The sequence below is a fragment of the Musca autumnalis genome, unplaced genomic scaffold (genome assembly GCF_047663935.1).
Source record: "Musca autumnalis isolate F117 unplaced genomic scaffold, ASM4766393v1 scaffold_2, whole genome shotgun sequence".
Classification (NCBI taxonomy): Eukaryota; Metazoa; Arthropoda; class Insecta; order Diptera; family Muscidae; genus Musca; species Musca autumnalis.
The window spans coordinates 37,942,506-37,954,709 of record NW_027411755.1 but is presented as its reverse complement, the minus strand read 5'-3'; the positions used below and the strand labels follow the sequence as shown (position 1 = coordinate 37,954,709).

Sequence of the window (12,204 nt, the reverse complement as noted above, 5' to 3'; positions counted from 1 at the left end):
ATTGCATGGTTTTATTGTGATGTAAACATGCCTTAATTACTTTCAATAACAATTAATTAATATTTTCAATTTGCCCTGAGTTTCTGCATGTCCTATCTGCTCTAGCGACCTTCACATGTTGTTAAGATCTTTTCCTTCTTCCTTCATTTTGTAACCTTGTCATCTGCCTGCTTTTTATTCTCACTTTGCTTTCAAGTTTATATTAGATATTTATATTGTTTATATTGGATATTTATATATAAAAAAATAATATATTTTTTCTACCTTTTTTGGGGGATTTTCTTGCCTTTTTTCTTTCATATGATTTTCTTCATAATTAATTAAATTTTTTGTTTTGTTGGGTGTGAATTTTCCTTAAAATTTTATGAAAATTTTTTAAGTTATTTTTTTTTTGTTTTTTCTTTCTTTTGTTTTATCATTTATGCAGCAGTCTTCTCTAGTTTTTAGTATTTTATAATTTTTCTTTTGTATAAAAATTGTTTTTATAGAGTTCCTCCATAGATAAGGAATTTTAAATCCTCGACGACTCTTCGTACCTTGTCACAGCTAGCTAAAATAAAATATCAGACTCTTTGTTTGTGGTTCCCTTCTTGGTTTTTAAGAGACTATTTTAATTTTGCTCTCCATCGCTTTTTGTTTAACACTTCTTCGTCCTATGAAGCTTTGGCAAATTGTATTACCGAACTGTGACGCATTACTTTTTGATCCATTTCTTTGGCGCTAGCGGCCGCCGCTTCCAAATCCCCAGCATCGCCGGCACAATCATTCATATAGAGTTTACGTTTTCTCAGCGGCAGATCACGTTCAGCCATTAACATATCACTTTCCGGTGATGAGGAACGTTCGGGAGAATCGGCGGCTGATGTGTGTAGGGGAGCAATGGCGGCCTCAACTTGTCGTAAGAGGATTTCATTGTTGCGTAGAGAGGATCTGTAAAGAAAAAAGGGAGGGGAGAAGAGTTAATAAAAATCATTGTAAAGTTATAAAATGATGTCATATGAAGGTGGCACAAAAACTTTCTCCTACGTAACCTAAAAATTAGGTCCGCTTTACACTTGCCCTTAAACAGATATTGCGGCATATAGGGCTACTTTACAATCAGTAGCAACGCGTAGCGCACGAGAGAGATAACGGGAGAAAAGGAGAGAGGAGAAACGTCTTTTCCGCAGGAAAAAGAGAGAGATGAAAAGTGGGAGTGTGAAAAAATCGAGATGTACAGGAGCCAGAATGAAGTCCGAAAATTCTACCAAAGAGTGAAGCATCCAACTGATGGTTTTGGTACAGGCACCTCCTCCTGTAGAGACCAGCAAGGTAATTTGGTAACTGATACAGATAGTGTGTTCAGAATATGGAAAGAGCATTTTTCAAACCTGTTGGTATCCAGCGAAGACGACGAAGATACCACAGATCCAATCCAAGAAGATGGTATTGAATGTATACCGCCCAGCCAAGATGAGGTAAAGACAGCAATAAACCGGCTGAAGAATAATAAGGCAGCAGAAGCCGATGGCTTACCAGCCGAGCTGTTCAAACCGGAGGCGACACGCTGATAAGGTGTATTCATCAGCTAGTTAGCACCATCTGGCAGGAAGAACGAGTACCCGACGATTGGAACCTGAGTATCCTGTGCCCCGTCCATAAGAAAGGAGATAAGGCTGTATGCTCTAACTATAGGGGCATAAGTCTACTCCCGATTGCCTACAAGATCATGTCAGGGATATTGTGCGAACGACTAAAGCCTATGGTCAACGACATAATTGGGCCATACCAATGCGGCTTTAGACCTGGCAAGTCCACCATTGACCAGATATTTACCCTGCGGCAAATCCTGGTGAAGACCCAAGAGATGCAGATCGACACCTACCACCTTTTTGTCGATTATAAAGCAGCCTTCGACAGCCCACTACGTTTAAAGGTATTCCAGGTCATGTCTGCATTTGGTATCCCCGCAAAGCTCATTCGGCTTTGTAAAATGACTTTAACTGACACGAGATCCTCTGTTAAAGTAGGAAAGAACCTCTCCGAAGAATTTTGTATCAAAAGAGGTTTCAGGTAAGGTGATCTCTTCAACATCCTGCTAGAAAAGGCTATACGAGAGGCAAACGTCAAAAGAAGTGGGACAATCTACACCAATAGCCACATGTTACTTGCTTATGCTGATGATATAGACATCATGGGACGATCAGTAAAAGAAGTAACCGATACCTTTATGAAGGTCGAAGGAGAATCTACTAAAGTGGGTCTGGCGGTAAACGGCGAGAAGACCAAGCTGATGGTGTCGACGCGCAATGCGTCCATTGAGATCGGACCAACTGTTGAAATTGGTTCCTATAATTTTGAGGTAGTAAAAGACTTCGTTTACCTCGGCACCACCGTTAAGACAACAAACGACATCAGTTGTGAAATAAAAAGAAGAATTGTATTGGCCATCAGATGCTACTTTGACTTAAGTAAGCAATTTAAAAATAAAGCCACAACTCGTCAAACAAAAATAACGCTTTACAAAACACTGATACTATCCGTGCTGATGTATGGTTCTGAAGCCTGGGTACTTGCGCAAGCAGATAGCGCAGTGTTTGGCGTGTTTGAGAGAAAAATTCTTCGAAAGATCTACGGACCAATCAGCGTTGACGGTGAATATTGACGTCGTATGAACCACGAGCTGTATCTGCTATACAACGACATCAATGTAGTTAAACGTATCGAGCTGCAGCGATTGCGTTGGCTAGGGCGATGATGAACCCTCTAAAAAGGCGTATAAATTCGAGCCACATGGCGGTGCACGCAGAAATGGCAGGCCCAAGAATAGATGGCGCAAACAAGTGGATGAAGAGATGACAAGGCGCGGTATTCCAGAAAGCGAAGCACTAAATAGAGAGAATTGGAGATCTTTTCTTAGTTCGGTCTATGGAACAAATGTTCTGTAATGGGCCACCTATGTAAGTAAGTAAGAACGGGAAAATAAAAATTTAAATTTCTTGGCATATTTGCATTTAAAGTTATGTTTAATCTGTTGCAATTCCGGCACATCCTTATGTTCTGAAATATTTCTTTCTTCCAACGATAATATTGAGCGACACTCCAGATCAGTTTTGAATTTTTGTAAGTTTACTTTTAGGCGCTAACTAAATGCATTGTAAAATTTTGTTTCCTATATTACGTTTACATTTACCAAATTCACTCGATTTCAACTGTCAATTCCATTGCCTAAACGTCAAATGAAATCCAATAGATTTGAAATGAGTTTTCATTTGACATATACGCAATGGAATTGACAGTTGAAATCCACTCGATTTTGTAAATGTAAAGCATAGATGAACAAGATGAGCACTCGCCTTTACGTTTACATTAACCATACATATGCTCTCTTCGTGTTCATCATTGATGTAAACGTACTATAACCTTGTATAGGATTTCTTTCTTCTTTAAATTATATATCCCTATTTCAATACTTACTCAAATTTGGGTACGGGAGCATAACCCTTCACCAAACCCTGCCTTGACAGTTCGCTGCGCTTGTAGTGTTCAATGAGATCAATGGCGGCATCTTCCTGATTCGAATCACCACCATAATGTTCTATTAGCGGGGCTATTAAACTTTGATGGATGCTAGGCGGCGCTACATGATTCGCAAGATGATGATGATGTTGTTGTTGTTGCAGCTCAGCAGAGTACATCATGTTGCTGTGATGATGCTGCTGGGTATTCGATTTATGTTGGGCGCGACGCAATTGCATAATTTGTATTGCTGCCTGGACATCATCGTGTTCATTGCGACTAACTAGGGTGGCAGCTTCCAGGAGGGCAGGGTTAATGGTGGGCTGTTGGTGGTGATGATGATGATGATGCTGCAGCGGCTGATGTTCATAGATTCCAGGTGATGGCGAATGTTGTTGTTGACGAAGATGCTGATGATGTTCTGGGGAAGTACTTATATAATGATATTGTTGTTGTTGATGATGCTGTGTGGGTTGTGGTGATGGCGTTGAAGAACTTTGGTAATGATGATAGCCCACATTTTGTTCCATGTGCGTTTGATGATGATTATTGTGATGCTGCTGCTGCTGCTGTTGCTGGCCCACACTTAAATCTGTGGGCATTTCATCGGAGGAGGCCATGGAAAAGTTGCCACCCGAATGACTCATATCCATGAGAGTGGCTGCCGCCAATTGCCTGGTACATTGGGATGTGGGTATTGAACCACTGGCCACACCACTATCACGGCTGTGATGATCTGTTTCCATGCTCAGCGATAGGGTTGGAGAGGCCACGGAGGAGGTGGGTGAACCAGTTGATAATCTCGATCCATAGGTGGATGAGGGTGACATGGAGGAGGATGGTGAGCCTGGCGAACCAGGACTCAAGGGTCCTGAGGTGCTTATGGATCGGGCCTTTTCTTGCCGTGGTTTCCTGGGCTTTGTGGCGGCGCCGCCCGCCGACGAAGCACTTGAGCTGGGAGATTGAGGCGAATTGGGTCCAGACAAAGTTTCCACACCCGATGTTGTGGAAACCGAGGAGGATGGTGAGTTATTGGCCGAAACAGTGTTTGATTCCGAAGGACTACCAGCCGTAGTGGTGGCTCCTGCCGCCCCCTCCTCCTCCTCATCAGCCATTTCATTGGCATGACCCTTAATGTGAGCCTCCATTTCCTTTTTACTCTTGAAGGTCTCATCACAAATGGTACATTTGTAACACTTCGAACCATAATGCTGGACCTTGTGCAGTTTCAGGACATGATTATAGCCAAAGTCGCGGAAACAAATATCGCAATGATATGGCTTTTCGCCGGTGTGGGTACGTGAGTGAACCTTTAGCTGTTTGGAGCATGTAAAACCTTTGCCACAACCTTCGACGGGACATTTGTAGGGTTTCTCTCCAGTATGTGTACGCATATGTATCACCAATTGACCCGACTGGATGAAGGTCTTCTCACACACCGAACATTTGTGCGGCCTTTCGCCGGTGTGGATACGCATGTGACGATGCAGCTTACCCGAATGTTCAAATGCCCGACCACAAACGTCGCATTTATAGGGTCGCTCTTTGGTGTGGATGCGTCGATGGACTTGCAGATTTTCCTTGACGCTGAATAACTTGTGACAGAATTCACATTCGAAAGGTCTTTCGCCAGTATGTGTGCGATAGTGGCGAATCTAGAGGAAGAGAGAGAGAGAGAGACGAAAATTAATGAAATTGTATGTAGTACTGCTTTAGATATTGAGATGAACTTACCAGTCTTGCGGGTACAGCAAATGTCTTCTGACAGACATTACACTGATAGGGGTCGCCACCATTTGAGGCAGCATTGGCATTGGGTTTTATGGGTGGTGTCTTGGGTAGACCCGTTTCATTCATGTCAAAACCATTTAGCATGGATCCGCCGCCTGGTGTTGCCGGTCCATTTACTCCACCACCACCATTCAAAAGATTTATTTCACCATTTTTAATGTGTGACTTTGTGTGGGAGGTATGGGCCGATTTACTGCCAAATGTCATGCCACATTGTTCACATTTGAATTGGGGCTTATTTGGATTTGTTTTCCTACCACCCACCGTCGTCGGTGTTGGTGTTGTTGAGCTGGCAACTTGTTGAGTACTCGCGGTACTGCTGCTTACATTTTGATTCGTTGCCGTTGATGGTGATGTAGAAGTAGTTAGAGAAGCAGGTTGTTGTTGTGGTTGCAGGTGATGTAAGGTAATACCAGGTGGTAATAACTCGGTTTTGATATTTGTTAAATATTGTTGTTGTTGCTGGAGGAGTTGTTGTTGTTGTTGTGAGTGATTAATACTTGTAGCGCCACCATTATGTTGCGACATTTGTTGTTGTTGCATGTTGATGGCAACATTACTTAAATTATATGCTGTAATGGATTGTTGTTGTTGCTGCTGGAGATGATGTTGTTGTTGTTGCATTTGTAATGCATGCTGCAAATGATGTTCTGTGTTGCGTAATGGTCCGCATAATTGCGTTTGACTAGGTTGTTCCGATTTTATAATCAGTGGTGTCGATTGGTAATAAACCATGGTGTTATTTTGTGATTCTGTAAAAGAGAGAAGGAGAGGAAAGGGGGAAGATTAATACAAATTTAAAAAGCAAATTTTATGGATAATTAAATTTAAGTTTATAATTTTATTATAGTTCACAATTAAGGTCGGATAACCACAAACCCAGATATATATAATTTATAAATAAAAATAATATATAAATACACATATAATAAAAATAAAATCTAAAAAATTAAAATAAAAAGAGTCGTCCTATTTTTATACCCTCAGGCGTTTGGCAAAATAGGGTTTATACAGTTATCGAGAGAAAAAAGTAAACTATAATAAGTCAGTAAATACCCGCAGTCTTTTACGCAAAAAAAAAAAAAAAAAAAATAACAAGAACAAGAACAGTAGAGGTGGACCTAAGAGTCCTGTGAACAGATCCCTAATTGAAAAAATAAAGAGAAATTGGAAGTTATGAAATATTTTTTTAAAAATCCACGCTAGAAAATAATTTTTTAGTATTAATTTCAAAATATTTTCTTTTAAATCCACGCTTAAACTGATTTAATAACCAATTTCAAAATATTTTTGAAAAATCCACACTTGAAATTTTTTAAATATCAATTTCAAAATATTTTTGATAATCCAGGCTTGAAATTTTTTTATTTTTTTTTTTTTAAATAATTTTGGAAAATCTAAGCTTGAAATTTTTCTTAATATTAATTTCAACATATATTTTTAAATATTTTAATTAATTAAAACCAAAAGAACTTTTAAAAAATTCCCGCTTAAAAAAATAAATAAAATCTATAAAAAATCCACAAAATTAAAAAAAAATCTTTAAAAAATTCATAAAACTAAAAAAATCGTTTAAAACCCCAGACATGAAAAAATTAAAAAAAAATGTTTAATAAACCCAGCCATGAAACATATTAAAAAAAATTCTTTTAAAAATTCCAGCCACGAAAAAAATTAAGAAAAATCCTTTAAAAATCCACGCTAGAAAAAAAATTAAAAAATCCTTTATACATCCATTTCAAATTTCTTTTGAAAAATCCACGCTTGAAAATTTTATTATTCTTTTCCAAAATAGTTTTGTAAAATATTAACAATATTAAATTTTCTTGATTTTTTTATTACATATTCAAAATAATTTTGAAAAATACAAGCATGATTGCTTTTAATATTTATTTCAAAATATTTTTTTGAAAAATCTATCCTTGAAAATATTTTTTTTTAAATTAATTTCAAAATATTTTTTTAAAAATCCACGCTTGGTAATATTTTTTTAGTATTAATTTCAAAATATTTTTTTAAAAATCCACGCTTGGTATTTTTAGTATTAATTTCAAAATATTTTTTAATCCTTGCTTGAACTGTTTTAATAATCAATTTCAAAATATTTTTGAAAAATCCATGCATGAAATTTTTTAATATTTTTTCAAAATAGTTTTGGATAATCTGAGCTTGAAATTTTTCTTAGTATTAATTTCAAAGTATTTTTTTAAATATTTTAATTAATTAAAACCAAATCCCTTTCAAAAAGAAATTCACGATTGAAAAAATAATAAATAAAATCTTTAAAAAATTCACAAAATTTAAAAAAAATTCATAAAACTAAAAAAAACTTTTAAAAATCCAGCCATGAAAAAATTTAAAAAAAAATCTGTTAATAAATCCAGCCAAGAAACATATTAAAAAAAAATCTTTTAAAAAATCCAGCCAGGAAAAAAATTAAAAAAAAATCTTTTAAAAATCCCAGCCACAAAAAAAAAAATAAAAAACAAAAAATCTTTAAAAATCCACGCTAGCAAAAAGTTTAGAAAAATCCTTTAAAAATCCACGCTAGCAAAAAGTTTAGAAAAATCCTTTAAAAATCCACGCTAGCAAAAAGTTTAGAAAAATCCTTTAGACAGAATTTTATTATTTGTTTCCAAAATAGTTTTGAAAAATAATAACTATATTCAATTTTCTTGAATTTTTTTTATTACATATTCAAAATAATTTTGAAAAATACAAGCATCATTGCTTTTAATATTTATTTCAAAATATTTTTTTTTATATTAATTTCAAAATATTTTTTTTTAAATTTACGCTTGAATTTTGTTAATAAACAATTTCAAAATATTTTCGAAAAATCCACACTTAAATTTTGTTTAAATATCAACTTAAAAATATTTTTGAAAAATCCACGCTTGAAATTTTTTAATATTTTTTTCAAAATAGGTTTGGAAAATCTAAGCTTGAAAATTTTCTTAATAATAATTTCAAAATATTTTTTTAAATATTTTAATTAATAAAAACCAAAAAACTTTTAAAAAATTCACGCTTGAAAAAAAATCTTTAAAAGTCCACAAAATTAAAAAAAAAATTCATAAAACTGAAAAGAAATCATGAAAAAATTAAAAAGTCATGAAAAAAATTAAAAAATCCAGCCATGAAAAAAATTATTTTAAAAATTCCAGCCATGAAAAAATTAAAAAAAATCGTTTAAAAAACCACGCTACAAAAAAATTAAAAAAATCTTCAAAAATCCACTCTTGAATTTATTTTCGAAAAATTGGACTCATGTAATTTGTTTCTCAAAGAATCCACGGTTAGAAAAAAATTGAAAAAATCCACTCATGAAAATATTTTTTTAAATCCAAATCTACTCATAAAAAATACACGGTTCAAAAACAATTCTTAAAACGTCCATGCATCTGTTGGACGTATGAAATAAATATTATTTACAAAAAATTAAATAATTTTTTTTAAAAATCCTGGAGTGATTTTTTTTGTAAAAGAATTCTTTTAAAAAATCCACGCTTGAATTTTGAATTATTTGTAAAAAGTTCTTTTAAAAAACCTGGATTGCATTTGTTGTAAAAAAAAATCTTTTAAAAAATTTAGGTTTGAATTTTTTATAAGAAATTCTTTTACAAAATCCTGGATTGATTTTTTTTAATGTTTTAAAAAATACACGCTTAAATTTTTTTTAAAAAAAATCTTGTAAAAAATTTATGTTTGAATTTTTTTTTTAAAAATTTCCTTTAAAAAATCCTGGATTGATTTTTGTTAAGAAATGTTTTAAAAATCCTCGCTTGAATTTTTTGTAAAAATTCTTTATAAAAATCCTGGATTGCATTTTTTGTAAAAAAAAAATATTTTAAAAAATCCACGCTTGAATTTTTGTAACAAATCCTTGCTTGAATATTTTTTGTAATTTTTTTTTTACATCCTGGATTGAATTTTTTGTAAAAAGTTCTCTTAAAAATCCACGCTTGAACTTTTTTTCAATTATTTTTAAAAATACTGGATTGAATTTTTGGTAAAACACAAATTTTTTAAAAAATCCACGCATAAAAAATTCTTAAAAAATCCACGCTTGATTTTTTTTTAAATTTACGGTTTGGAAGTTTCGGCCAAATCGGATACTCAATTCGTAAGCTATCATGCTCATCAATTATTTCAGTTGCTTTAGTTTGTGTTTTATGGAGGGAGCTTTTTTGTCATTATCCCAGGAAATATTGACTTGCCCCCGAAAAAATTGTACCATCGTAATAGTGACGGCGAGGACAAATTGCTGCAAAAATTTCAAAATGATACTAGAAATATCCCTAAAATTACTGTAAAAAAATAAAATTATCCGAGAAATCCCTTAAACTGCGTTTATTTTTTATTTAAGGCATTTTTAAACAAAAATAATTTGCAATACAATAGGTTTTTAACTCAAAACGCATTTCTTCATATTCCATTTTTTTCAGCGCAACAAATAATTATGTACTCCATATGTATCTTATGTATGTATATGTACACACAAAATTTTCTATGTTTTTGTTTATTTTTTTTGCAAAACGCCATTTTGTAAATATTTTGATTCCAAAAAAGCAAAACTGACAGATACAGAAAATATGCCGGCCGGCGATAGCAAAAAAAAAAAATACATATAATGTTTATATATGTACGTATATATAAACATAATATAACATGGAGTGAGTTAGTCACTTCCCCCCAAATGGCAATCTAGCTCCCCAAGCAACAAACACCCTCTTCCCCCATATAGAAGAGGAAATGAAAATTTAATCAAAATATTTACACCGGCAAACAAAAAAAAAAAAAAAAAAGAATATTATATGGGACGAGAAGGGAAGAAAAACCCACCCTAGCACATAACTTGCTACGGACATTCTCACTCAGCGACTATTGAAAGCCCCTTTTCTCGAAATTTCTCACTCAAAGTTCATTGCAATATGAAAAAGTTCGTAACAAGATAATTTTCCAAACTTTTTCCATGAAAACATTTAAAAAAATCCTTTAAAAAGTCCACGCTACAAACAAGTTATAAAATTCTTCAAAAATCCACCCTTGAATCCACTCATGTAAAAAACTACAACAAAATATTTTCGTATACAATTTCTATGAAATTTACATCAATTTCGAAGACGGGCAACATAGGTCAATTCTTTATGACACCTCCCCCCAAAAGTTCAAAATTTTTGGCTACATGCTAAAATAACTCAAACACTCTGCCTATTTGCATGTTGGGCTTTCATTTAACCGCTTAAATGTGCTCAATTGTATCTCTCCTTTCTCTCCTATTAAGAATTTTCCACTACTCCCTTAAGTTTTCGCAACAAATTTAATTTGCTAAAATTTTCTAATATCCAAGTGTACATCTTTGCCTTTCTGCTCCCTCAACATTTTTTTCATGTAATCACTCACACCTCTCTCTTTGAGAATTTTCAAACACTTCTTTATTAGATTTCCCGCACATTTTGTCGTTAACTAATGAATTGTATCTCTTCTCTCTTTGAGAATTTTCTACTAGTGCCTTATTAGAATTACCAAAAAAAACTTTTCTTTTATGTTTCTGACACTTTACCTTGCCTTTATTTCCCAACTCTGTCTCATCTTCCTCTCCCTTTGTGAATTTTTTAAATTAATTTCAAATTATTTTTTTTAAAAATCCACGCTTGAAAATAATTTTTTTAGTATTAATTTCAAAATATTTTTGAAAAATCCACACTTGAATTTTTTTAAATATCAATTTCAAAATATTTTTGAAAAATCCACACATGAATTTTTTTAAATATCAATTTCAAAATATTTTTGAAAAATCCACACTTGAATTTTTTTAAATATCAATTTCAAAATATTTTTGAGAAATCCACGCTTGAAATTTTTTATTTGAAATTTATATTTTTTTTCAAAATAGTTTTGAAAAATCTAAGCTTGAAATTTTTCTTAATATTAATTTCAAAATATTTTTTTAAATATTTGAATTAATAAAAACCAAAAAAAAAAACGTTTTAAAGAAATTCACGTTAAAAAATAAATAAAATCTTTAAAAAATTTAAAAAAATTAAAAAAAATCTTTAAAAAATGCATAAAATTAAAAAAAAATCTTTTAAAAAATCCAGCCAAGAAAAAAATAAAAAAAATCTTTAAAAAATCCAGCAATAAAAAAAAAAAAAATTAAAAAATTATTTTAAAAATTCCAGCCATACAAAATTTAAAAAAAAATCCACGGTACAAAATATTAAGAAAAATCTTCAAATCCTCTCTTTAATTGTGTTCGAAAAAATCCACTCATGTAATTTTTTTCTTAAAAAAATCCACGGTTCGAAAAACATCTTAAAAAAATGTAGTCATGAAAATATTTTCTTAAAAAATCCAAATGTAAATTCTTAAAACATCTATGCATCTGTTTGACGTATGAAATAAATATTATTTACAAAACGTAAATAAATCCAGCCATGAAAAAATATTAAAAGAATTATTTTAAAAATTCCAGCCAAGAAAAAATTAAAAACCTTCAAAATCAACTCTTGAATTTTTTCGAAAAAATCCATGTATTTTTTTCTTCAAAAATCCACATATCGAAAAAATTCTTAAAACATCTACTCATGAAAATATTTTATTTAAAAAAAATCTTAACCTATTCCTAAAAAAATCCATAAATAAATAAATAAATAAATAAATAAATAAATAAATAAATAAATAAATAAATAAATAAATAAATAAATAAATAAATAAATAAATAAATAAATAAATAAATAAATAAATAAATAAATAAATAAATAAATAAATAAATAAATAAATAAATAAATAAATAAATAAATAAATAAATAAATAAATAAATAAATAAATAAATAAATAAATAAATAAATAAATAAATAAATAAATAAATAAATAAATAAATAAATAAATAAATAAATAAATAAATAAATA

At 31.8% G+C, this 12,204-nt stretch overlaps 1 protein-coding gene across 1 annotated transcript in view; it reads right to left on the bottom strand.

Moving 5' to 3' along the window:
* Positions 1–457: 457 nt before the first annotated feature.
* The window catches only part of Kr-h1 (Kruppel homolog 1), a 94,086-nt gene continuing 82,339 nt past the window's right edge, over positions 458–12,204 (bottom strand). The window contains exons 3-5 of the mRNA XM_073967559.1: positions 5,233–6,041; positions 3,457–5,153; positions 458–930 (exon numbers count right to left, since the gene is read on the bottom strand). Coding sequence (XP_073823660.1) covers positions 654–930; positions 3,457–5,153; positions 5,233–6,024 — 2,766 coding nt within the window. The 5' untranslated portion in view covers positions 6,025–6,041 and the 3' untranslated portion in view covers positions 458–653. The remainder of the gene's footprint in view (positions 931–3,456; positions 5,154–5,232; positions 6,042–12,204) is intronic.